Source organism: Sceloporus undulatus, chromosome 5, assembly GCF_019175285.1.
Source record: "Sceloporus undulatus isolate JIND9_A2432 ecotype Alabama chromosome 5, SceUnd_v1.1, whole genome shotgun sequence".
In the NCBI taxonomy this organism is placed as follows: Eukaryota; Metazoa; Chordata; class Lepidosauria; order Squamata; family Phrynosomatidae; genus Sceloporus; species Sceloporus undulatus.
The window spans coordinates 125,304,101-125,330,225 of record NC_056526.1 but is presented as its reverse complement, the minus strand read 5'-3'; the positions used below and the strand labels follow the sequence as shown (position 1 = coordinate 125,330,225).

At 40.2% G+C, this 26,125-nt stretch overlaps 2 protein-coding genes across 6 annotated transcripts in view; both read right to left on the bottom strand.

Moving 5' to 3' along the window:
- The window catches only part of ZDHHC2 (zinc finger DHHC-type palmitoyltransferase 2), a 43,378-nt gene extending 25,234 nt beyond the window's left edge, over nt 1–18,144 (bottom strand). Inside the window, exons 1-2 of one of the 3 annotated variants that reach the window (XM_042470546.1) lie at nt 17,836–18,144; nt 3,209–3,235 (exon numbers count right to left, since the gene is read on the bottom strand). In XM_042470546.1, coding sequence (XP_042326480.1) covers nt 3,209–3,235; nt 17,836–18,034 — 226 coding nt within the window. In that variant the 5' untranslated portion in view covers nt 18,035–18,144. The remainder of the gene's footprint in view (nt 1–3,208; nt 3,236–17,835) is intronic. The other 2 variants (XM_042470545.1, XM_042470544.1) reach the window with 2 other exon arrangements.
- A 4,475-nt stretch (nt 18,145–22,619) lies between these two features.
- Nucleotides 22,620–26,125, bottom strand: part of MICU3 (mitochondrial calcium uptake family member 3) — a 57,936-nt gene continuing 54,430 nt past the window's right edge. For all 3 annotated transcript variants that reach the window (XM_042470539.1, XM_042470542.1, XM_042470541.1), the window contains one exon: nt 22,620–24,320. The gene's annotated coding sequence lies outside the window, so the exon portion shown is untranslated. The remainder of the gene's footprint in view (nt 24,321–26,125) is intronic.

The following is a 26,125-nucleotide window of genomic DNA, read 5'->3' as shown; positions in this document are numbered from 1 at the left end:
TCCTAGCCCTATGTACAGACTGGAAAGTTGGACTGAATGACGCATATTGTTCTGAGGAATGAAAACTAAATAAGGAAGGAAAGGATTAACTCCCTCTTTCATGAAAGGTAGGTCCAAATGCTTAGATAACTTTTTTGTATCCTGAAGGGGGAAAACACCCATGGTCACAGGATTTGCAAAAAGCTGAAAAATGTACCCAGACATACTGAAGGAAGCATTACTATCAACAAGAGGGAAAAAGGAGGAGGAAGGAACAAGAGCAAAACAGAAGACAGACAATTAGGGTCCCTAGATACTAGAGGTCACAATGTGCTTCCACCCATTGTATACTAGTCACAACACAGAACTGCTGGCTCAATCCTCACTGACCAGAAGAATATGCCATACAATTCCAACCTTACATTGTCAGTCAGAGGAGTAGGGGAATGGGTAGATAAGACTTCTATAAAACTTGCTGAAAACCCTTGGAGTGGAATATCATGGATTTTAAGATGAGTGAGCCTTTCTCTCAGGCCTCTATTTGATGGGTGCTGGTGACAAGCTTGCTCACATGGTCTGATGAGAGTGAAATCATCTTTTGCTCTGTGTTAAAAACAAGCAGAATCCTTAGGTTCTGTAAACTCTGCTTCGGGAGGAAAGGATTTTTTTTTTTTTGCCTCTACTGGACCACAAATGTATGGACCAGGGGTGGTCCATCTGTGGACTTTGCATAGGAATTCATGGGATAAAATCTCCCCCAATCTTTCTCAAACTCCTGAATACTCCAAACCTTCTCTTTTAAAACGGATTTTGTCTCTCCCCAAATGATCACTCACTGAGGCTGTAGTGTTGCAAACAGACTGTTCACCCCCTCCCCCTAAAGAGCAACATAATAATGTGTCACCTTATTAATTTCCTTTTAAGCAGGAAAACATACTTAAAGTGCAAATCTGCTCCAGTGATGTATCAGGGAAGACTCCTTGGTATCATTATGCAGTAAGAAGAATTAAAACAATTGGCTCATGAAAGGAAATGAACATTTTGGCTGAACATAGGGTGCAGACTGGTGTGATCTATAAATGGGATACTACTCTTCAATTGTAGACCTACCAACTATGATTACTTCATAAATCATCTAGATTTCCTTTCCAATTAACTACCGAACAGAATAGTGACGAATCCAATAACATTTTGAGCTGTATATGAACTTTATAGCCATACTTCCTAGAAGTGTTTCCTAATTTTGCTGCTATAAAGAGCTAATTTAATATCTACCTTTTAAAAATTGTAACAGCCAACATTTCCCCTAAACTGTTAGCCTGCACCTTTTTCTTTATCTCCTCGTCTATTTGTTAATTCTTATTTGTTACGTAGGACTATTCAAAGGTGTGCTTTCCTTCTTCCTGCATTCTGAAGTGGCACAGTCAGAAGATTACCAAATTGTTTTATTCTTCATCTTCTCCATGTGCTGATGGATAGGGAATTTGAACACATGGATAGTGAATCTGATTACTGAGTAACCTTCTTGACTATTGAAAATCCTCATCTCTTCCCAGTTTCTGCTGTACTCTACTGACTTTTAAAGCAGAGAATTGCTTTATAAATTCCTGCTAGATACAGTTTCATTTTTTACTATGCCATGTGGATCTATGTGCCTTCAAGCTGCATGTCTACTTATGGCAACCCATTAATTTCATAGGATTTTCTTAGGCTGCATCTACACTGCAGAATTAATGCAGTCTGACACACTTTTAACTGCTATGGCTCAATGCTATTTGTAATTTTGTGAGATATTTAGCCTTCTCCAGTGCTCTGGTGCTGCCAGAAACTACAACCCCCCGGATCCCATAGGATGGAGCCATGACAGTTAAAGTGGTGTCAAACTGCATTTTTTCTGCAGTGCAGATGCAACCTTAAACGAGGGATATTCCAAGGTGGTTTGCCATTGTCTAAATAATTGCCTCATAACAAAGATTTTTATGACTATCACTTATAATTCTGCTATATATGTTTTGCTATTAATATTCAGAATCTCTATGATTTTCAAATAAATGTATCCATGTTTTGTTTTTAATGTTCAGTAAACATGCTTGTGGTTTTTAAGTATTTGCAAGATTTGGAGCTCAGTTTGGGACTTGTTAAACTTCATTATAAGTTGTAACTGATGACAACAGATTTACTGTAGTTATGGTGGGAATCTAACTATATAAACAGATTTTTTTGTTTTTTGCTTCACAATAAAGCTTAACTATTGAAAGCATGAGGTGGTTATTATGATATTAGGATGTTTGCAAAGATATTTCAATGAGCTTTAAACTGGAGTTGTTTTAATGGTTTTATGTCAGGGTAAATGTGTGGTTGACAGCCAACATAGTATAGTGCTTTGAGTGTTGGACTATGACTCTGGAGACCAGGGTTTGAATCCTCACTCAGGGCTGGAAGCCTCCTGTGCAGCCTTGGACAAGTCACATACTCTCAGCTTCAGAGGAAGGCAAAGGCAAATCTTCTCTAAACAAATACTGACAAGACAATCCCATGACAGGTTCACCATAGGGCTCCCATAAGTTGGAAACAACTTTGAAGGCACATAACAAGACAGTAGGCAAGACTATTGGATTATTTTAATTATTATTTCATGTTCTGCCTTGTAAAAAAAAAAAAATCAAAAGTCCAAATAAAATATACCACTGAAGAAAACAAGGTAAGGTTAAATGTGTCTGGCCTTTCTCAAAGTGCTTGTTCATCTCTACACTATTTGTTTTTAGTCTTCCATTAGTGCCAACATTTTCTAGAGCTGATCTTCACATATACAGGCTTGTGTTTAACATTTTGGCATTTATAAAGAATGGTATATAGTACACACTTATCATAAATTATTGTAGTTGGTGTTTTTTTAAATCACTTAAAATATTCATAAATACTAGCTTCACTTATTTCTTAGTTAATTATATTTTTCTTTTGTTTTTGCCTTGTCAGGTCCTATATTTCCTTCTTGTTTTGCTGCACTGCACAGAGCTACAGTAGTTCCCCCAAATCTCAAGGGTAACTGCAGTTCTAAGAACCATGGCTACTGACAGTCCCAAATAGCTATGGGCATATGGCTCTGGGAGGCATTGCAGCCCCCTGCCCACAATAAAGTGCCTACCTCAATCTAATCAGTGCCTGCATGAAGACCAGCTGGGATTCAAACAATATAATGAGCTATTGGCCCAAACAAATAAATACTTACCCTTTTCTCCAATATTTGATATGGTTACTATAAGAGAGAGAAAGAAAGAGAAAGAAACAAAATGAAAAGTACGATTTAATTTTATTGAGACACAGAAAAAGCACTCCCATTCTCTGCAGTTAATATGTACATTTTTCTCACTGTTAATTACAAGTTGTAAAATTTGCTTCCGTATATTTTGTAAACTGCCATGATAATAAATTAATTATCTCTTTTGAATAAGACCTGTGATAGTATGGTATATTAGTACTGTATTTGCAAGCTTTCTAAGCAACTTCTTAGCACAGCAGAAAAAAATGGGCATGATCTGCCATGTGTTTTTTGTAATTAAATGGGGACATTCTAGAAGAAAGATTCCTTTAAGAAAAACCAGTTCATTTCTTTAAGGAAAAAAACGGGTATAACATACACAGGAAGAATAGAAGACAAGACACACAGCAATTTCAACAGACAAGGGAATTTTAGGTCAACATAAGAGCCAGCATGGTATGGTGGTTTGACTACTGGAATGGAACTCTGAGAGACCTGAGTTCAAATCCTTGCTCAACCATGGAAACCCACTGGGTGGCCTTGGGCAAATCACACTCTCTCTGCCTCAAGGGATGGTAATGCAAATCCCCTCTGAACAAATCTTGCTAAGAAAACTCCACTATTGGGCTGCCTTAAGATCACCATAAATTGGAAATGACTTGAAGGTGCATAACAACACCACAGTGGTATTATAGACAAAAAGATTCCAAAGTGATTAAGAGTGTTGCCAGTGAGGAAGGTTTCTTTGCTCTCCTGGTTCTCAGGCCACTTCTTCATAGGTGAGAAGCAGAAGCTCAGGAGATTACCCTGGTAAACCATCCATGGGAAAAAGAGTGGGGTCACCCACTACTAATTATCTTAACTTGCAATAATGAAGATAGAAGTGAAATGGGAGCATACATTCATAGTTCATCATCAGGCTCATTACCGCTGTGCTTCAACTTTACTTCATTATTTCTAGAGGAAAAACTAACTCAATGATATACAGTATATACTTGATTATAAGTCAACCTCATGTATAAATCAAGGGCAGGTTTGGGGGCCATGGATGAGTCGAGGGTAAAACTTAGGAGCATGTAACAAAGAAACTAAAGGAAGAAGCAAAGGAATACAATGCCAAAGAACTGGTCTCATATATTAATCTCTGGGCGACTTTTTGTGTGAACAGAAGGATAAAAATGATTTAAATAAATCTTTAAAGTGGCATTTTAAGAATCCTTAACACCTCCTACTTAGTGATTTTTAAATTTTATTTATAATCTGCCTTTCTCCTGCTACTGTTCCCAAGACAGCTTACAACATGACTCAAGAATCTCTTTTTTATCAATCTGTCACTTCTCATTGCTTATGTGCGCCTCCACCTGCTGCTATAATGACAACTTTGCCATCTGAAATAAATGAATTCTCCTTTTAGGAAAGGTTGTTGCAAAAAAACACATCTAGTTACACTCACAAGGTAAACCAGAGATGGGCAAGTGTGTCAGATGTATAGGTCATTTTTTTGCCTCTGTGGGCTCACGGCAGGTCACAGCACCCAAACATCAAACCTGGCAGGAAACAGCACCCAAACAACCAACATCCATCCTGATTTTCAGTGGTTGTTTGGAGGTCTGGGAGACTGGAAGAAGGTATTAGGATGCAAACCAGGGGCAGTGACTTGCTGTTTTTGGTTCAGTTTTTGGATTTTCATACACAAAAAATTGGAGATGTGGATGCTTGGGGCATAAAAAAGCCCTTGAGGGCTTTGTGCAATCCACATAATACAACTTCTCCACTCCTGGAGTAAACCAACTCCTCCCACCTCTGAATTCTCTGACCTAAATGCTCCACTCTAAAAAATATCATTATACTCCACAGTTTAAAATGTGTTGAAACCAAATGCATGGTCTTCTCAAGTTTCTCTGTCACTGTACAAATACTTGCAAGAATTCTTTCTAAATCTTCCCACAAAACAGTAGTGCCCACTTTTTGTCTCCTGCGTGGGGGAGGAGGCATAGATGCAAGCACAATATGACCCCTGTATCCACAGGACTAGCACCTATGATTTCACTTACCTGCATACAAAAAAGGTGCTCTCTCAAAGCATTTTCTAAGTCTTCAGTGTGCTTTTGTGGTATGCTTCCACTGGATGTTGGGCTGGAGGTAATTTATTTCAATAGCATTTACTATCATGTTTCCACAGTAAGTCTAAGAACGTATCCCCTACAGATACAGGGACTGTACTAAGTAGTACTCCTAAGGAGACAAACATCTTTAACTACTAGAGGGATGTAGGCTGTATGTACGTACATGAATTCAAATTGCCTGTCTATTTATAGTGACCCTATCAATTAGGCAATGAATACTCAGAAGTGGTTTTGCCAGTTCCTTTCTCTGAAATATTGCCTACAGCACCTGGTATTAATTGGTGGTCTCCTATCCAAGTACTAACCAGGGATGACCCTGCTTAACTTCCAAGAACAAACAGGATTTGGCCCCTTGAGAGTATATAGGCAGCAGGGAACAAATAATAATAGAGATCTCTGAAGTAAATGATCAGGGAGATGATAATTCCTCGTTTTAGTAGAAATTCCCCAAAAGATCTCCCTATATAGACATAGGAACATAAACAATATCAGCTGTTCGAAGTCCCTCTAAATTATTTGAACCACAAGTGCTTTCATAATCATGGTAATAATAATATAATTTATTTATATCCTGCCTTTTCCCCAAAGGAATGATGTTCTTAGAAAATTATGTGGGTTGGTGTTTGGGACAGATTTCTGGAGAGAACCTCAAGTTACTTAGTAGTCGCTTTAGAACTCTACAGCACAATCAATCTGTGTTATAATACTCAGCTGTCTCGCCTAGAAGTGACTGAAAAAGACTAATACTTTTTGACACATAGATTGCTGCAGAGGATCTACTTTCAGAAAAGCAGCTTCTTTGTAATTCTGTCTGTGAATGGAGGAACCGGGCACATGCGTTTGTTGAGGGCAGAGCTTCAAAGTGACCCACCAGAATTGTAAGCATGATGAGTGCATGCCAGACACCTGTATAGGACTAGCAAGACTAGTTCTAATATTAATCATGCAAGCCCCTTGTCATTTCTTTTAGAAAGTTTTACAGAATCACAGACTCACAGAGTTGGAAGGGGCCTTGTGGGATATCTAGTTCAACTCCATGATTAGTGTGGGACCTCCAGTTAAAGCATTCTCAGTAGGTAGCTGTCCAGCTTCTTTCTGAAGATGTCCAGAGGAGGAGACCCCACCACACCTCCATTAATTAATTAATTGGTTCCACTGTCAAACTATTTATTACTATCAAGATGTTCCTTCTAATATTCAGTTGAGATCTACTCTTCTGTAACTTCAAGCCATTAGACTCTGGGACAGCATAGAACAGGCCAACCCGCTCCTCTCTGTGACAGCTTTTGAGGCATTTAAAGAGTCCAATCATGTCACCTCCCAAGTAGCAAATATCAAATTGTCTGAAATGCTTTTTTTTGTGTGTGTGTGGGGGGTCTTTCCTGAATATATATCAGAGGTAGGCAACCCTTTTGAGCCGGGGGCCGGGTTGCTGTCCCTCAGACAACTGGGGGGCTGAAGCCAAAAATATATATAATTAAATATTTTTTTTAAAAAAATTAAATAAATAAATAAACCAGGACAAATGTAGGACAAATTTTTCAAATGGAGGACACTTTTAAAAATAAAAAATGGAGGACACGCGGAAAAAATTGCTTTTTTAAATTTTTTTTAAAATGTTAAGATAAATGCATGTTTCTGAGGCTTCTATAGACAATTGCCCCACCATGCCCCTCGCACGAGACGCCAAAGGCCCCGGCGGCAATCGGCGGCAGGACCTGACTGGGGCCGGTCCCAAGGCCTCGCCGGGCCGCATCCGGCCCGCGGGCCGCAGGTTGCCTACTCCTGATCTATATTATCAATCAGCTTCATTAGGTGAAGCTGATTCCTAGTGTATAATTGGATGAGTGCATGTGTGTGCGCGCGTGTGAGAGAGAGCACACAGATGCATAAAAACTTGAATCAACTTTCTCCACACGTTGCATAATTTGATAAACTGCTACCATTGGACATCCTTGGGTTTCTTTTTTTCTAAAATCTTTTATCTTTTAAAAGAAAGACTAAATTTAAACTGAAATATCATATTCTTGTACAGAAATTCTTAAAGAACAAAGTGGAAGTCCTACATAGTATCATACCAGAAGGGCCATTCCTTCAGTATTCTCATTTCTTCAATCACTTGTACCATAAGACGAACTGTAGCCTCTCATTTTAACCTCTTAATTTTTAGTTATGTAAGTACAAAGCATCCTATTGTATTTTGATGTTTCAGTATGCCCTTCATGTTCACAATTGCTTATAGTTCAGCAAATACAGAACAATAAATAAAACTGAACATCAGTCCTGCCTGTAGGCATACAGTCTGATAGACTGAAACAGGGGAATGAGGCAAAGGGAAACAAAAAAGTTAACTAAATACATAGACGTCAACTCATCAAATGCTGAATCTTCAAATGTGGTTTAAAAAACTGAACTGATGGCATGGCATTCCACTGGGAAGAAACAAAAGAAAAATGGCACAAACAAACAAACAAAAACAGATATTATATTAGACTATAAAGTAAAAATGGGAGAATAAAACCTTGGGCCTAAATCCATTTGCTAGTTCCCATTAAAGTAGACCTATTGAAGCAATAGGATTTATCTAAGTGTTCACTCTCTGCCTGGTGAGTTGACTTATGGTGACCCCACAAATTTTATCAGGTTTTCCTAGGGAAGTAATATTCACAGGGAGCTTGGCCAATCGGCAATTTACTCAATGGATCTACTCCAGCTGCTACTAGTAGATTTATTTAAATGAGCTAAATGTGGCCCTCCAGAGGTTATTAGCTTACATGTTCCATTAGCTTCATCCACCATAGCCATTGGTAAGAAATGTCAGACGTTGTACTTCAACAACATCTAGAGAGCTGAATTTTTTTCTATCCACTTTAACTATACAATCTTTGGCACATATGATCAAAACAAAAAGAAAAAATATATAAAGAATTACAGAATGGCAGCAGAAAAGTAGAACTAAGCTTTTTAGATGTACATTAGTGGCATTCAGAGGTCAGTGCTGATCCTGTTAGATAACACTGATTTTAAAATACAGTTGTCAAATGACAGGAACACAGCTTTATACTGAGTTAGACCATCTATTTGTCTAGCCCATTATGGTTAACTCTGACTGGCAGTGGTTCTCCAGGATTTCAGGCACAATTTGTTCCTAGCCCTACTTGAAAATCCTTAGTGTGCCTGTGTGATTCCAGTACTCTCCTTAGCTTCCGAAATCAGATAATATTGGTGTGTTGAGAGTGGTTTGGTTGCAATGCAATGGAATATTGTGATATGAATTAAAATGAATGTAAATCTAAAATGGTATACTGTATATAAATTTGAGAGAGAAAATAGTAAAACATGGTGTAATGGTTAAAGCAGGAAAGGAAATATTTAAGCTGCTGAATGCAATTATTATTTAAAAGGATAGGGCAAGTCTTTGCTCCTCCACAGTAAGAAAACCTAAAGTCATTAAGCAAAAAAGCCATTGCTGGTAAAATACATAAAAAGACACTGACTGCTTTATGAAGAACCCTTAGAAAAAAATGAAGTGGTAATTTTTCCAATGATGCAGTAATACCATCAAGCTAAAAATATGTTAACAGGGCAATTGCTGCAACTCTGTGCACAGCATGCTAAAGGCCTAAAATAAAGCCAATGTGAAGGTGTTTTTGTTGAAACTCCTTAGCAGTACAGCAGCTAAGCCTAAAACTGTGTATTGGAAAGTGTGAAGACTGGCACACTTATACACTGACCTTCCTACAGTAAAGATTCTTTGAAACAGATCTGAGTAAGCAGCACTCCCAAAGGGCAGGGGACTGACAAATGTGTTATTCTGTCTTTTTTTCCATGAGTCCAGGATAAAAATTCTTAGTGTGATGAATGAGCAAAGTAATTTTTTAAGCTAAGTCTACAGCCCAAGAGATGAAAAATAAGTGGTAGGCCTGCAACAATCACACATTCTCATGTGCAATCATGGTTTAATGAAGCACCAGCAGGGGAAGCAAAGGGAAATAGCAAAAACTCAAGAGGGATGTGACTGGTTGTTCGTATCTCCAATAAAGTGGCAGATAGGAAATAGCAGGGCCCTCCTACTGCAAATTCATCTTATGTTATGTTAGCAGTTATGTTATTTTGCTTTAGTAAAATACTAAAAAGTGAAATGGGAACAATTTCCCTCTATTTTCTTCACTCTTTTATATAGTAGCAGTGATGTCTGGTCATTTCCTATCTTGAAAAAAGGACATCCTGAGTCTATAGTGGAGATGGGGATAGAAAAATTGTGCTCCTTTCCCCCTAGAGAGTATGAAGGATCTTTTTAAAATGTCAGGGTATTTAGTCCTCTCAATTCTGATGGGGGCAGAGGGGGGCATGTGCAGACCTTTGCAAGCTTTTCACTCTTGCCACAGCATTGCATCCAACCAAGAACATATTCAAGAATGGTATCCCATACCAAAATCTTCAATGTATGTCCAAAATATTTTTGCAGGGGGAGGATAGGGTGTGCGGAGAGTTCCTTTTAAGAAAAGCCATAATGTGTTGCTGGCTTTAAGATGCAATTTCACAAATTGCTTTGTGTAACCACCACCTGTCTCAGGGACCCACAGTTAAAATCAAACCAAATGAGCAGTTCTCCAAAAGCTTACACCCAATTTCCTCTACCCATCCCATTATTCAACCCACCCTGCTTTGAAAGTTTATATATATATCATTTATTTTATTACTTTAATATCTGCTTTGAAAGGTTTATGACGGTATCACATAAACATGGGCTGGCAGTCTCTGGTGATTTTTCCAGTATGGAAACAATTATAGCCAATGGCACAAATCTAGTACTAGTACCTGCCACTTAGGACAAGAGAACAGAATATGGAGAAATGGTTCCCAGTTGGCAAAGGGGTCAGGCGTACATGTTCAACAAGGTACAAAATATTATATCTAGACTCAGAAGAAAGAGGAGTGAAGATAGGAGGAAGGAATATAAACAATTAAGATATGCCATACTACTGGAGGAAAACACCACAAATTTGGGACAATTTTTAAGGAAGATCAAAGACGAAAGTGCAAACGGAGGCTTACTGCTGAACATAAAGAAATCAAAAATAATGTCCATGGAGGATCTACATAAATTCAACCTAGTCAACGAGGAAATCAAAATAGCTAAAAAGTTACTGTACCTTGGATCAAACATTGTTCAGAACAAAGGCTTTGGGCCTGTACAGATCAGCAGTAAGCGCCAGCATGGGGGCGTGGCGTTTGGACGACACCTGCCCTGATGCCATCTCCAAGCCAGCATCACACCATCCACCTGACGGGTGGCGTTACAGTGCTCCTTTGGCAATGTGTTCATATGCCACACGCCAAATGGAGTGCAGAAAAGTGCCACTGCAAGCGGCAAAGGCACCTTTTATCTGGGCCAAAAAGAAGTGGCAAAATGCTGGATTGCGGCTGTGGCATGCAGTTGGTGTGGCCCTGATCTGGAGCTCAATGGGGCAGCAGCAAGCTGCTCCTCTGGGGGCAGTCTGTTTCACTCTTTTATTTAAAAGTACACACACACACACACACACACACAGAGTTTTTCCTTTTAATAACAACAATGGTGCATTAAAATTAGCGTGTCCAAAGAGGGCGAAGCGTGTCCAAAGGAGGGCGACTAAAATGGTGAAAGGCCTGGAAACCTTGCCCTATGAGGAACGACTCAGGGAGCTGGGGGTGTTTAGCCTGGAGAAGAGAAGGTTAAGAGGTGATATGATAGCCCTGTTTAAATATTTAAAGGATGTCATAATGAGGAGGGAGCAAGCTTGTTTTCTGCTGCTCCAGAGAACAGGACCCGGAACAATGGATGCAAGCTCCAGAAAAAGAGATTCCACCTCAACATTAGGAGGAACTTCCTGACAGTAAGGGCTGTTCAACAGTGGAACAAACTCCCTCAGAGTGTAGTGGAGTCTCCTTCCTTGGAGGTCTTTAAGCAGAGGCTAGATGGCCATCTATTGGGGATGCTTTGATTGGATTTCCTGCATGGCAGGTCTCTTCCAACTCTATGATTCTATGGCGGGTTACAAACCGCCATAAAGTACGCGCTCCACGCGTACTAGGGTTAGGAAGGGCCGTATTAGGGTTAGGAAGGTTCTTACCTTCCTGACGGCCCTTCCTCCCAGTACGTGCGGAGCGCGTACTTTTTCGCGGCGCCCATCCACATGGGCGCCGCCATTTTGACATACTGGACGCTGTGCGTCCAGACGTGTCGCGGCGGAAGTGACGTCGCGAGGGCGCACTCCACCCCTCGCGGCGCCACTTCCGCGTTCCAAAAAGGAGTGGCATTTCGCCGCTCCTTTTTTGCTGCGCGGGGAAGCCTCGCGGTCTGGCAGCTGGGGCTTCCCTACGCAGCAAATGGCGGCGGCGGGAAAACGGCCCCTTGAGGGCCGTTTGTAACCCGCCTATGAAAAACAAAAAAGCATAAATTATTGAATCCAACAAACTATAGAAAGCTATAACATAACCGTTATAACGTTAACATCCTCCAGTGATTAAAATCATCCTGATTTTAAACTGCTTTCAAAATGTCCCAGTTTCTCTCTCCTCCTCCTACCTTCCCCCTTTGTCCCCAGCTTATGTCTTATTGCTGCAAACTGAGTTCAATATGCAAAAGTAGTTTACCCTCAATTAGGTTATCAGGAGAGGGGAGTGAAATCCTGCCCTTCCCAGTCGGCTCAGGCAAAAGCAAACTGATGCAACCTCTCATAGCTTGTCCATTCCTCCTCATTAGTTACTTTGGCCATCTTGGACACACTCTGATGCTGCTTGGCCACATATATCCCCGTTTTCATGTGTGAACTGTTGGAGTGTATGAAGTGGGAACGTGTTAGATATTTGGTGGAAGGAAATTAATGAAGGGATGGCTCCATGGGGAAAGATTTCTAAATCATGTGTCTGATAACTGAAATGTCTTACTCCTTAGTGCCAAATAACCATGATTTCAGGATTCCTGGAACATAAAGAAAGGCCTCTGGGAAAGTTGTTAGAAGGCAGGCATGATCACACATGAGTAAATGATCCTTCAGTTATCCTGATATTAAAGCCAGGGCAGTTTTATAGGTCTAATGGCGATGATATTGACATAAGCCACCCAAATTATTGGATGAGACTTTCTATACATTAGAACAACACACAGTGGAAAACACTCTTTTGGAATGTGGTGAAGTCTCCTTCTTTGAAAGTTTATAAACAGAGGCTGGATGGCCCTCTGTTGGGAGTGCTTTGATTGTGCCTTTCTGCATGGCAAGGTTTTGGACAGGATGGCCCTTGAGGTCTCTTCTAAGTCTATGATTTTATGAACACTATACTTCAGTCAAAAATCAGAAGACTAGAAATGAGAAGGGCAACGATGAAAGAAGTAGAAAAGATCCTAAAGAATAAAGACATACAATGGAGCACTAAAGTCAAAATTATACAAGCCATCATATTCCCCATCACCATGAACAGGTGTGTAATTTAGACAATGAAGAAAACAGACAAAAAAAAAATCAATTCATTTGAGATGTGGAGCTGGAGAAGAATGCAGAGAATACTGTGGCCAGCCAAAAACACAAACAAATGAATCTTTGAGCAGATCAAGCCTGAAATCTCCCTTGGAGCCAAGATGATCAAATTGAGGCTGTCATACTTTGGCCACATCATGAGAAGGCATGACTCATTAGAAAAGACCATAATGCTAGGGCAACAGAAAAAGAGGAAGCCCAGCTAGATGGATAGACTCAGTTAGGGAGGTCATAGGCCTGAGTTTACAGGGCCTAAACAGAGGAGTGGAGGACAGTGGTCTTGGAGGTGTCTCATACACAAGGTCAAGACAATAAGCAAAACTTGGTATATCCGGGGGGGGGGAGAATTAAAGGTCCCCCACTTCCAATAGCTTTAGAAAAAAATAAAGACCATAATTTTTAGAATGAAAATTAATTGTAAAAGAAGAAATTAAGCTCAGTTTACAATCAAAATTTCCAAATCTAAGCACTGGAGTCAAATTAAATTACTGTATATACCCAAGTTGACCTTATTTATAAGCCGAGGTCAGGTTTGGGGGCCAAAATTATGACTTTTGCCATGACCCATGGATAGGTCAAGGGCAAAACTTAGAGGCTCTTGTGTATGTGTGCATATGGCAAGAGAGACTTTCATTGAGGCTAGTTGCTTCATTGTTACAGCTTTCCTTTCAGCCAGACAGCCTGAAAGGAAATGCGGTGGGAGAGGACTCTTAAACAAACACCAATATCAATCAATCAGCCAGGACTCTTTCTGTTGGCTCCAGAGAGAAATAAACTCCTCTCCCAGCCCACGGGAAAATCTGAAATAGCTGCTATCACGTTACCTTAGTGACCTGTAAATGTATGTCAAGCTGGGATTTTGGGGTCAATTTTTGGGCATAAAATTTCAGACGTATAGACGAATATATATGGTATATTTATTCAAATCAAAGAAGCTTCTGTTAGCTATGGCTAACTTAAAACCCACTGATTTTTATGTATTATTATTATTATTATTATTATTAACCTTTATTTATAAAGCGCTGGAAATTTACACAGCGCTGTACATACAATCTTTTTAATTGGACGGTTCCCTGCCCTCAGGCTTACAATCTAAAAAGACACGCCACAAAGGGAGTGGTGGTGGGGAAGGGGCCTCTCTAGTAGGATAATACATATAAAATACATAGCAATACAGGAAATGATTCAATAAAACAGGCAAGAAAAGAACATCAAATAGCAAGTGACAATTATGCAATGCCTGGGAAGGCTTTTCTGAACAGGATGGTTTTCAACTCTGTTTTGAAGCTGGTTAAAGAATTGATGGCTCTTGCTCGCGGGGGAAGAAGGTTCCAGGAGTGAGGGGCAGCGAGTGAAAAGGGGCGAATCCTAGATGGGGCAGAGGAAATCCTGGGCTGGGACAGCAGACCTTGACTACCAGAATGGAGGGCCCGAGTGGGAAGGTGAGGAGAAATAAGGTCTGATAAGTAAAGGGGGGGGGGCAGCCCATGGAGGGCTTTAAACGTCGACAGCAGGAGTTTGTATGTATGTTTGACTAGGTCTGATCTAGCCATACATTTCCCAATACTGTGAGTAATGCTCATGCTAACATTAAGCACATGCTAACTTTTCCAAAGAAAGATGTTAAAGTTCTTTACTTTAGTTGAATTTGATCTTCTAACATACCCTAACTTTCAGGAGTTGCTGGTTTAGGGAGTTAATAATTGTTTGTAGCAACCAGTGAAGCTCTGTCTTCTCAATCTGTACTCCACATAGAGAAAGAGCATTCCTCTGTATCATCTATCCAACACAGTTTTTAAACCAGAAAAGAAGGAGAACCAGGGTGGTGCCTTTTTTTGCTTGTACTGTACAATGTCAACTATTAGAATTTTTATTATATGGTTTGACAGAATGTTGCTCATGGTCACTATCTATGCAGCTTTAGTCACTTACATGAAGACCCCCAGATTATATAGTTCAATCGGGGTAGGAAACAAGCTGCGAAATGGAACTTTAATAAACAAAATTGAATGGAAAATGTTAGGGACAAAGTAAATGCCCATCCCCTGTGTTGTTTCTTGCTCCTGGACCAGGTAAAGTCAAAACCAATCCAACCAATCAGTGTGCACTCTTCTGTGCTATGTACTCTGGGGTTATAAAATGGCAGGCTGTGTATGAAATTAGATGATATCCTGACCCAAAGTAAGCACAACCTTCATATATCTAAGAGAAGGGAAATACGAGAGGAGAGAGAGAAAAGAATAGCAGAAAAATAGCAGATAAAGAATGAACAACAATGGATGTGATAATAATATGAAGTGGATCCTATTGTTGCAAGTGGAGTGTTAAAGTGGCCCACAAATCTGAATTTGAGAGAGATCTGAAAGAATCTATTGTTCCATCATGGATTATGCAAATCCATGCTGTTGCAGCATACACACTACCAGCAGTGCTATGATCTTAAAAAATAGCCAGTAATTGCAATATTTAATATGGCTATTCAACCTCTTAAGAATTTGTCAATACTATTCCAACTTCATTTAAGCCAGTATGATGTAGTGTTGGGAGTATGATTCTGGAGACCAGGGTTCAAATCCCTGCTTGACCATGGAAACCCACTGGGGGAGGTTGAGCAAGTCACATTCTCTCAGCCTCAGAGGAAGGCAAACCCCTTCTGAACAAGTCTTGCCAAGAAAACCTTGTGATTGGTATGCCTTACGGTCGCCATAAGTCAGAAACAACTTGAAGGCACACAACAACAACATCCTTTCCCATCTCACTATAGCTACTGATAATGAAACACTACAGTACATTCAAACGTGGCCACTTTAGATCAGCACAAATACTAGAGTGTTATTTCTGGAACCATTCTAATGGCACCTAGCTATGAAAACACTCAGATCGTTCTACAGCTTTGCAACTGACACATCCAAATTGTTTTTTAAAACATTAAATGGTAACTGCAGTCATGCAGCTGCAATGAATTGCATTTTTGTTTCTTGCACACGATTTAGAGACAGCAGGATAAACGAAGGACACTGTGCTGTTTTATCCAAATCTCCACAACGTATCAGAGTTTTATGTACAGTAAAGCACACAGGAGAGATGGCAACGACCGCCTCACTTTCTTAAATTTATTTTTATTCCCTGAAAGAGGAAAGAATATTTTCAGAGGCGCTGTTGAATATGTGTGCCACTCTGTTAATTGTTTACTATCTTGCAGATAATCACTGCTGGCACTATACTAAATCAGCATGCATAAGGAGATTTATTTTACCATCATGACTAGAACCTAGATTAACGCATGTGAGCGCTTAATGACCCAAAGACATTACCTACCTTGCAAAAGGCAAAGCAATTCTCAACTTAAGGGTTGCTAAAATCCCACTGAAATCATTGTCTATTTACAATGTCTGTGGGTCTACCTTTAATATGACAGCAATACAAAATGGTGTTGAAGACGGTAAGTGCCAAGCGGGTAAGATTCTTGTTATCTGCCCATCGGTAATAAGCAGCTTGCCCTCTGCTAGAAAGTATAGCCATTAAACAGGAACACAGTGAGGTCCACCTTTAGAGACTCAAGCTGCATGGATGTGTGTGTTAATTTAAAGTCTATCCTTCCTAATCCATATTTTACATTAAGACATAGTTTTAAAAGGAATTGTGTTGTGTAGAGGGCGAAAGAATAGGATTGGAGGGAGAGAGAGAAAATCCATTTGGCTCCATTGAGGAAATGTTAAGCATGTAAACAACAAACTGTAGTAGCAGCAGCCAACACCTTTTCAGCCAAAGCAGAGTGATGTTGTGATTTCCCAGCACCACTGAATCTTATTGCTTTACACTGACTATCTCTGGACATTACACAAGGCACAATCTTTTGTATTAGAATAGTAAACGTACATAAAAACATCCAAAGAAAACCAATACTTCTGAAACACCGTTTTGATAGAGGAATCCTGATCTTAAGCCGTTACAAACAAGTTGGTCAAAAACAGATTTCCCCCTCCTTTCAATAAAAGAGGATATAAATAAATGAGGAAAGGAGTCTTGTCAGCTGAGTGTCAGGGGTGAGTTGCCTAAGAGGAAAGCTGGTCTTGGAGGATAATCTGTAAAGGAGATACTCCATCCCTTTTCTCTTGAATAAACTGGAGTGGGAAGAGGAGACAGACAGATGAGACTCCCTGGGTGTGTGTGTGTATGTACACACACATACACATATACACACACCCAAGCCATGTAAACAGTATCAGTCCAAGAGTACTAAATATCACCAATGTAAAGAGTCTCTGGTTCAAAGCTGGATGTTGACAAGGAAGGTGGGTTGGTCAGGCAATACCAGGGTGTCAAATTTGCAGACAAAGGTCCAAAATACACCACAGAAACAATCCAGTTTGAGACCACTTCTCAGAATTACCCAGCCATTGAGCCAGGGCAGTTAAAGCAGTTTCAAACTGGATTAGTTCCACAGTGTGTTTTGGACCCAAGAGGGCGTGGAGTAAAGTCCCTTGGAATCCTGTCTACCATTTTAGCCAGGGGAGGGGGGGGCTTGCTTGGAAGAAGTCGGCATCCGCACGGCAGAAATTAACCTGGTTTGACTGCCCTTTTAACTGCCGTGGCCCAAGGCTATGGAATTCTGGGAAGTGGAGTTTGTTGGTGCCACAACAAACTCCACTTCCCAGAATTCCATAGCCTTGGGCCGCAGCAGCTAGACTCAGCCCAATTTTAGGGAGAGATTATTCCCCCTCAATATCAATACCTATACGTATATCTATCAACACATATACATGTGTGTGTGTTGATATATAGGTATTGATATAGATACACAGGTATTGAGATTATTCCCTCAATATCAATACTGTACCTATATCCCAGTACACACACACACACACACACATATGTTGATGGATATATAGGTCCTGATATTGAGGGGGATCTATATCTATCTCTGTGTCTCTGCTGTAGGGCTGCTACTCACAGATGCAGAGCTGGGCGACATAGGCGTAGTAGGACCAGGCGAGGATGGTGCAGATGAAGAGCACGGGCACCCAGTAGAGGAGCCACTGGCACCGGCGCCTGGCCGACCCCGAGCCCCGGCCTCCGCCGCCACCGCCGCCGCCGCCGCCTCGGCCCTGCGAGGTCCCCGGAGGAGCCCCTGGCAACGCCGGCGCCGCCATCTTCCCCAGCCCCTCGCCCGCCTCGCCTCCTCTCGCCCCCTTCAGCTGCTCCTCCTTCTCGGGCGTCCGCCGTCGGAGGGGCCCCGGCTCGGGAGGCACATCCCCGCCGCCGGCGCCAGGCCCCGGCCCTCCTCCTCCGCCTCCGCCTCCAACCACCGCCTCCTCCTCCTCCTCCTTCACTCGGAGGGAAGGCCAGGGAGACGCCTCAGCTCTCTCTCGCTCTCTCTCTTTGTGTATTCGCCTCAGCCTCCCTGCGTCCGCACTGCGGGAATAACCCGCTTTCACACCGCTTTAACTGCCACAGGAGTCCTTTTTTGTGTCTGTGGCTTCTCTGTCTGGCCGTTAAATTATTGGGAGCTGTTTCTGCACTGCGGAGGCCTTATTCCCCATATTATTATTATTATTATTATTATTATTATTAAACCTGGTCTCCATTTTCATAGGTCCAAAACACACTGCAGAAATAATAATCCAGTTTGAGACCACTTTAACTGCCCTGGCTGAGTTAGTGCTAGGGAACCCTGGGAAATGTAGTTTGTTGTGGCACCAGAGCTCTCCCTGACAGAAAAGGCTAGATGTTTCTCACTAAACTACAGTTCCCATAATAATAGTAATAATAGTAATAATTATTAATCTGAACCTCTAGTCTCCAGATTCATAGGTCTAAAACACACCAGAAATAATAATCTAGTTTGAGATGGCTTTAACTGCCAAAGAGTGCTAGGGAATCCTGGGAAATGTAACGCCTTCATTGTGCTTTATAGATTTGCACAGCGCTGTACATACAAAGAATAGAATTGTGTTTTTATATTGCGAGCCACTTTGGGTCCCTTTTGGGAGGAAGGCGGCATAGAAATAAATAAATAAATGAAAATAATAATAATTACAACAATATCTTTATCTTTAAACTACATTTTATTCATCGGCACGCCCCCAGTTTTAATATTGTAATACAGTATATAATTATGTTTTAATGTGATACCTTTCTATGTTTTTGGTTGTGCTGAGCCCCTTGGAAAAGGGGGGAATCATAAATAGAGTAATACTTACCATATATCAACATGCCAGTATCATTTTGCCTATCTGGAGTTGATGCTCCCAATCCCCTAGTCAGGTCTTAGCAATTCCTCTCTTTCTAACAGCCTTAACTTTCTATCTGATTGGTCTTAACTCATTCTTACAGACAAGCCACTAGGTCATATCCATTCCTACATTTCCCCCTTTTACTGCATTCTGAAAGCTATAATTGGTTGCCTCTCCTCAGGCTTGCTCAGCTACTCACTTCAGATCATCATTCCACCTGATTAGTCCATTTGAGACTCATATCTTTCCTCTTTTATACCTTTCAAGATGACATGCAGACTCCTTTGCTTTAAAATCAAGCCTTTTCACCATCCCTTTCCCTCTTGCAACCTGCATTTTGCAATATCTTTTTTAAAAACAGTATTATTTAATGTTTTATTGATTTTATGGATACCACAGAGAAAAATAGTTTGTCAGTCACAACTCCTACCGTATAAAAGCTTGCACATGTTTTTGGTGCCTTTTTGATTGGCCTAATAAAGCCATCATCATAATGTGGATTTCAGAATTTTTCTTATGACCAAGAAGGGCTTCCTCTTGAAAAAAGAAAGTTTCTGCTTAGACACTTTTGTGCAGCTAGAGTCTTGGTACGTCCTCTTCCCTGACAAACAGACCATTAGTGGAGTTAAGGTTCTTGTGACCCTATTTGTTGTTGTTGTGTGCCTTCCAGAGTTATGGCAACCCTAAGGCACCTGTATTACACAGTTTCCTTGACAGAATTCAGAGGGGATTTGCGCTTGAACAAACTCGGTCTCAAATGGGCAAGCAAGAGACGTGAACTTTACAAAAGACCTGCTTCCACTGTGGTCTCCCTCAGTTGCTCATATTTGAGGACTATATGAACACATGTACAGAGATACTGGTGCATTGTCTAGATCACAAATTATCTTCTACAAAGAGGGGAGGGAAAGGTACACTTATTCTAATATGCATAGATAATCCTTGACCAGCCCTAGGCTGGCCATTAGGCCTTCATTAAAGGTAATGCAATTTAACTAATAATTGTGGTGAAACAAAAGTAGCACTTGTGTGTGTGTGGGAAATCATCAATTGAAATATTCATTAAATTTATTAATTCAGAGATTCTACTTGAGTTGTTTTTAACAAAGTATTTCACACTGAGATGGGAGCCAATGATTTTCCTTCCTTCTGTAGCGTCTTTTGAATTACATTAATTGAAACCAGTAGGGATTGATGATATGTAACACTGTACAGTATCATATCCATCATTTTCAACAGCTTTGAAGTCCTCTGACAAAATTGGTAATTCAAATGGAACATGGAAAAAAAAACCAGTCCATTCTGACACCTTTGATCAACATTTTTCCAACATATAAGAGTATAATTTTTTAAGAAGTATAGTAGATTTGACAAAAATATGTTTACCATATCCAGGTGTTCCCTTGAATTTCAGAAAGTTGGCGTGGGCATCACATGTTCCTCCAGATGTTGGTCTGCAATTCCCACAAGCTACATGGATTGTTTGAAGTCCCAACCCAACACAAAATTTAGGGTTGTTTTTTTTTTATGACTAAAGACCCAAACCCGAGTAGATAGTTTCCTTTTGTGCTTTCTTCAGGAAATGTAAATATGAAGTAAAAAGAAACTTAAAAGGCAATGGGTGAGGGCAGTACAGTGATGTACAGTCAGTTCTAGCTGTGTCCACTGTGGATTTGAAAATTGCTTTTTCCATCATTCAAATATGTGTGCCTAGCCTTTTTTCCCCTTTTCCTTGGCAAAGCTGGTTAGACATCTTTCTGGTCACATAACCATCAGCAGTGATCCAGATGTGACAGTCATCCCCTAAAGATGGGTATATGATAACCTTTTTCTTTTTAAAATGTCACTTCTGTGTCCCTATATCTACCTGCAGCACATTATTGCAAAAGAACTCTACCCTTAGTTATTCATAAATCCAAATACTGGTGAGCTATTACTATTAATTCCTGGTAGCTTTCCTACAACGCAAAGTGGCAGCACAGGAGACAGAGGGATCATTAAACTCAATTTCACCACCTCCATATTCCTGGACAAAAATCTGGGTGCTATTGACTTAGATCAGTGACAGCAAACATTTTAGGGACTGAGTGCCCAAACTAAAAGTCCTTCCGGCATTGGGTGTTACTTGGTGCCATCGGTGGGACTTCTGGAGGGGGGGGGACAGGACTTCCAGGGTGGGACTTCTTCCCCCCACCCTCCCAAGCCTTCAGCTGCCTCTTTGAAGACAACTGAAGCCCTGGGAGGGGGACAGAAATGAAGAGGAACAGGCATGAGCTGGAGGCAGCTGAGGGCTCGGGGAGACAAGGAACAGGTCCCTTCCAGGCCTTCAGCTGCCTCTCCAGGATAGCCGAGAAGGAGGAAGAAGAGGCGTGCACCTTTTCTTCTTCCCTGCCCTCCATGTGCCACGAAAAATGGCTTCACATGCCATAGGTTCACCACCACAGATTAGATTTTCTACACACGGTTTAATGATAACATAGTTTTGGAAAATCTTGAGATGAGTGCAAGGAATGGCTTTTAAACGAATGCAGTAAGTAGTAAGCTTACTGGCAACTGTCAGTAAGGACATTTGTAAAACACTTTGCAAAGGAGATACTACAAAGTATTATCATTATTTGGCTTTCGTTACCTGGATTTGATTACTTTGCAAAGAAGTAAGAGTTTTCTTAGCCCGGGGGAGGGGGGGGTTAAGAAATTTTATTTAAAAAGAAAATATATATATATATATTAAAAAAAACTAAACAATGCTATGATTCTGAAACTTTGAAGGATCTCATTAGAGGACACCAAGTTTGTAAACCAAGAAGTACACAAGATGCATATGACTGCTATAATGTTAAAACATTGACTAGATTTTCCCAAAAGTAAATTGTACTGTCCTGATGGTAACAGGGATGGTTTGCATATAGTAGAATTTCAAGAAACTAAAGGAAGAAAGAGACCTATGGGTTTTTCCAGTCTAGACTTAGGCCCTGTACAGACCGACGCTTTGCACTGGTCTGGGGCCGAAATTAGGATTCTGTAGGGCTGGGCATCCTCACACGCCCAGCCCTACTATCGGTGCATGGGTGCCATGATTGTGCGCAACCGTCCATATGGGGGGCACAACAATGTCTGTGTGGCGCAGTGCCCAAACAGCACCTTGCGGATGTCATTGTTGCGTGAGAGCACGCCAATGGCATCCCATGCACGGCATAGAAAGAGTGAGTTCTTTTTAGGCCTCTTGGAGCAGCATTTGTCTGCTGTGGCCTCCTTCTGGGGACGAAAGGAGCAGCAGCCCCTTTCTGCCTGTCTGTATCCCCCTGAGACACTGGGAAGCTTAGGACATGTTAGCAGATACTGATAAACTTATATGTATTCATGATTACATAGAGAGAACACAGTATTTTATATGGACTCATAACAACCCTTTCACTGTCAGCACACTTTGATTAACCTATTGAGAATGCATAAAAACAACACTACCATTCTCAGACCACTTAATGTAGAGTGCTTGATTTGATTTAGTTCAGTAGTTTTTAATGAGAAACATCAGGATTGAATCAAAATACTCCAGCTTAAAGACCCATGGATAAAGTTTTCTTTTAAAAATCTTAGGCCTATTTATACCATCATGTTTTCCATATTTCAACAGTTTTAACCTTCTAATAAATCTGCGAGACTTTGTTCTATTTCATAGTGTCTTGATAACTTATACTTCCAAAATTGTCTTCTGCCGCAAAATTATCTTTATTTCATATTCCTATTTGAAAACATGTTGCTATTCTAGCATCCACTGGAAACATTTTTCTGTACATATATAAAGGCACATTTATCAACATAACAAACATACTAAGAAAATGGAATGGCATGTAAAAATAAAATAAATACAACAAATATATTAAAAATACATTCTTAAAATAAATTCACATTTTATAGAGACTTTTGTGATCATTATATTTAAAGTAAAATAGTCTCATCTACCTTGGGTTGCTATATATATTTCTTCCCAACAGGAAACACATGCAAAAATCATTAATACATGCAGTTTCCATGCATGTGAAACTTATTCAGAAATGTTAAAATTGTATTACTCAGCTGTTGGTGGGAATGCATTGTTCCTTTCGCACTGAAAATAATCAGCAGGCTTACAGTATTTTTTGAAAGGCCTCAACATAGGCAGTGAGGGCTCCATGCATGTTTTTATTTTAATGACTTGTATCCCAATTTCCTCTGCTAGCACATTCCCCCAAAGACTCACAGATCAAAATAATAATACAGTGAGTCTACACGATACGTGGGCTTCACTTATGCAGCTTTCAGCATATGCTGAAGCCGTGGGAGAATTTTATCAATGGCGTGCACGCTGCCCAGCGCCACGAGCACACAGCCCATTATTTTCAATACGGTGCAAGCATACACGATTTCCCCCAAAGGGGGGGGGAGTGAGTTCCAGAATGGATCCCCTGCATAAGGGAAGGGAGGACTGTAGTATTGCTTTGGAAGAAGTCAATGATTCTTTTAAAAAAATCTATTAAGGATAACAAACAGTTGTTCAGAACCCTAAGGTTCACCAAGTTCTATTTGACACAAATATGTTGCCATCCAAATGGGTTTACTACTGATCATTGTACTTCCTGCATTCTGTTCCTCTTGCCCGAATGATTACATGCAAACCAAAGCATGTATATAATAACATGTTAATTAAGGTATTCGTCCATGAATCTGATGAAATGGCTGCTTTCACAAAAGCTTATGCCAAATAAAACTTATTAGTATTTAAGTTGCTACAAGACTTATTGTATTCGCTGCAAAAGGCTAGCACAACTACTCTCCTGCAAATTTCTACTAAGAATGCAATCCTATGCATACCTAATTTAGAATAAGACATATTGAATGCAGTGGGACTTATTTCTCACTAGATGCCTCTCACTCTACTAACAAGTTACGCTAATAAAGTGAATTACATTTATAGCATCAGGATCAGAGTCCAAAATGATAACATACTGCTACAAATGAAATTTATTTTGGTTCAATCTTTCCTTATTTCTGCACTCAATTTTTTTTAAAAAAAGGCATGTGTGGGGAACAAGCATTATTGATGCATGTTATCATTCAGCTCATCGTATCACGACTGTGAAATTGCTTCCAGTGTTCTCTGAAGTGCTTGCATGCTAGTCATCACGGAGATGCAGAACTTCTTCAGTCCATATTTGGTCTTTTTCTGTTAATGAATTAATACAGAATTAAAGGTGTATTAAAGAAATGCTTCAACAAATTACAGAGCAATTAAGAATATCTAAACACTTTATAAGAGCTATGTAAATTTTGGTTATAATCACCACAAACAAGATTAAGGAGAAAACAAGGTGGTTACATCCATCTTAGAAGACACTAAGGACTTACCCATTTCATGTCCAATATAAAGCATGGTAAAAATTAAAACTTGTAGTGAAGGGCCTCTTCAAAATGTAGTGTTTTATTAAAACTATTTGTTATTTTTCTATTTTTAATAAAAGAACAGGATACTTATAACTGTGGTTCTTCAAGTCATCATCTGTGAATTCACACAAAAAGGGTTTGGTCCTTACACAGAACCTCTTCAGTACTTTTCAGAGTTAAGCCCCCCTCCTTTTTTGGTGGGAACCCACCACCACCATATTCCTTTTGTGCAAGCCTAAGCATAGTTAATTCTCCTCAGTTAATCGTCCACCACTGATAGAGTCAAACACAGAAATAGGGGAGGAGGATGGGATGTGTAAATTTACAGGTGAGTATTTGAAGAAACACAATTACAGGTAAGCAACCTGTTCTTCTTTGTGGTCTCTGTAAATCCACAAAAATGGGTGATCAGTTATCATACTCACAAGGAGATGGGATCAACATCAAGCCAAAAATGATGAAAACACAGCTTGACTAAATAGAGCATCTACCCTTGCCTTTATATCTACAATGAGAAATGAAAGTGTTGAAAGCTGAGCCCCAGTAACTGCTTTACTCAGTTCTGGTATGGAAACAATGCACAGAATGATCCAATTGCTCTTGTAGATATCCTGCAGTTACTGCAAACCATCCATTTCATGAGCTGTGATAGCTTGTGATTCCCATTTTGAGAATCAATTGTCATCATCTGCTGAAACATAATCCTTTGGCCCGAAACAGACAGGCTGAAAGGCTGCATTAAGCTATATGTCTTGCATTATAAAATAGATCACAGGGTTCTAAACAGCCCCCCTCTACAGGTCTAGCAAGAGGTGCAGTGGATTTGGAATCTAGGAAGGACAGGGAGTCCACCCCCCAAAAAACACTTACTAGCTTGGTTACTGACGCAAATACATCTCTGGGGCCCAAAAATGCCAGGTTGGGGCCACCATGGAGCCATACACCATGGCCCCAATCCAGTTATTTGCCGGTGGAAAAAAGAAGAGCTAGGATGGAGGGGAGAAATAGTTGATACTGCAGTCTAGAATACCCATTCATTGGTGGTAAAATTTGAGGCTCAGGGTACGGTAAATATTATTCTAGCAAATGTTATTCTAGTAAACATTTATATACCCCATCTTCTTCCCAATATTTCTCACCTGAAATATGGCTACATCTAGAACAACTCTTAGAAGAATTGGTCACACAGTTCCCCAGTGCTGTGTTTATATTATTGGGGGATTTTAATGCCAGAATAGGTATTTGCATACCTTTGATACCTGTTTGGATTTTGATTAGGGAAGCAAAAAGTACTAATGCCAGGGCAAATGGAATTGGAAAAAAAGGGTCATCCTTGACACATGCCTCTAGACAGATTGAATGTTTTTGAATCATATTTGTTAATAGAGAGAAAAGCTTGTGGTTGTTCTTATATCCCATGAACTGTGGACACAAAACTGTCTCCCATATTCATGTGCTCTTAACCATGTAAGTATGTATTGCCATTCTAAATGATCAAAGGTTTGGGGGCATCCAAAGGCAAGACCAAAGCTCCCTGTTTATGCAATTGAGCATAACAGATTAAGTTGAGGGATTTTTATGGCAAGT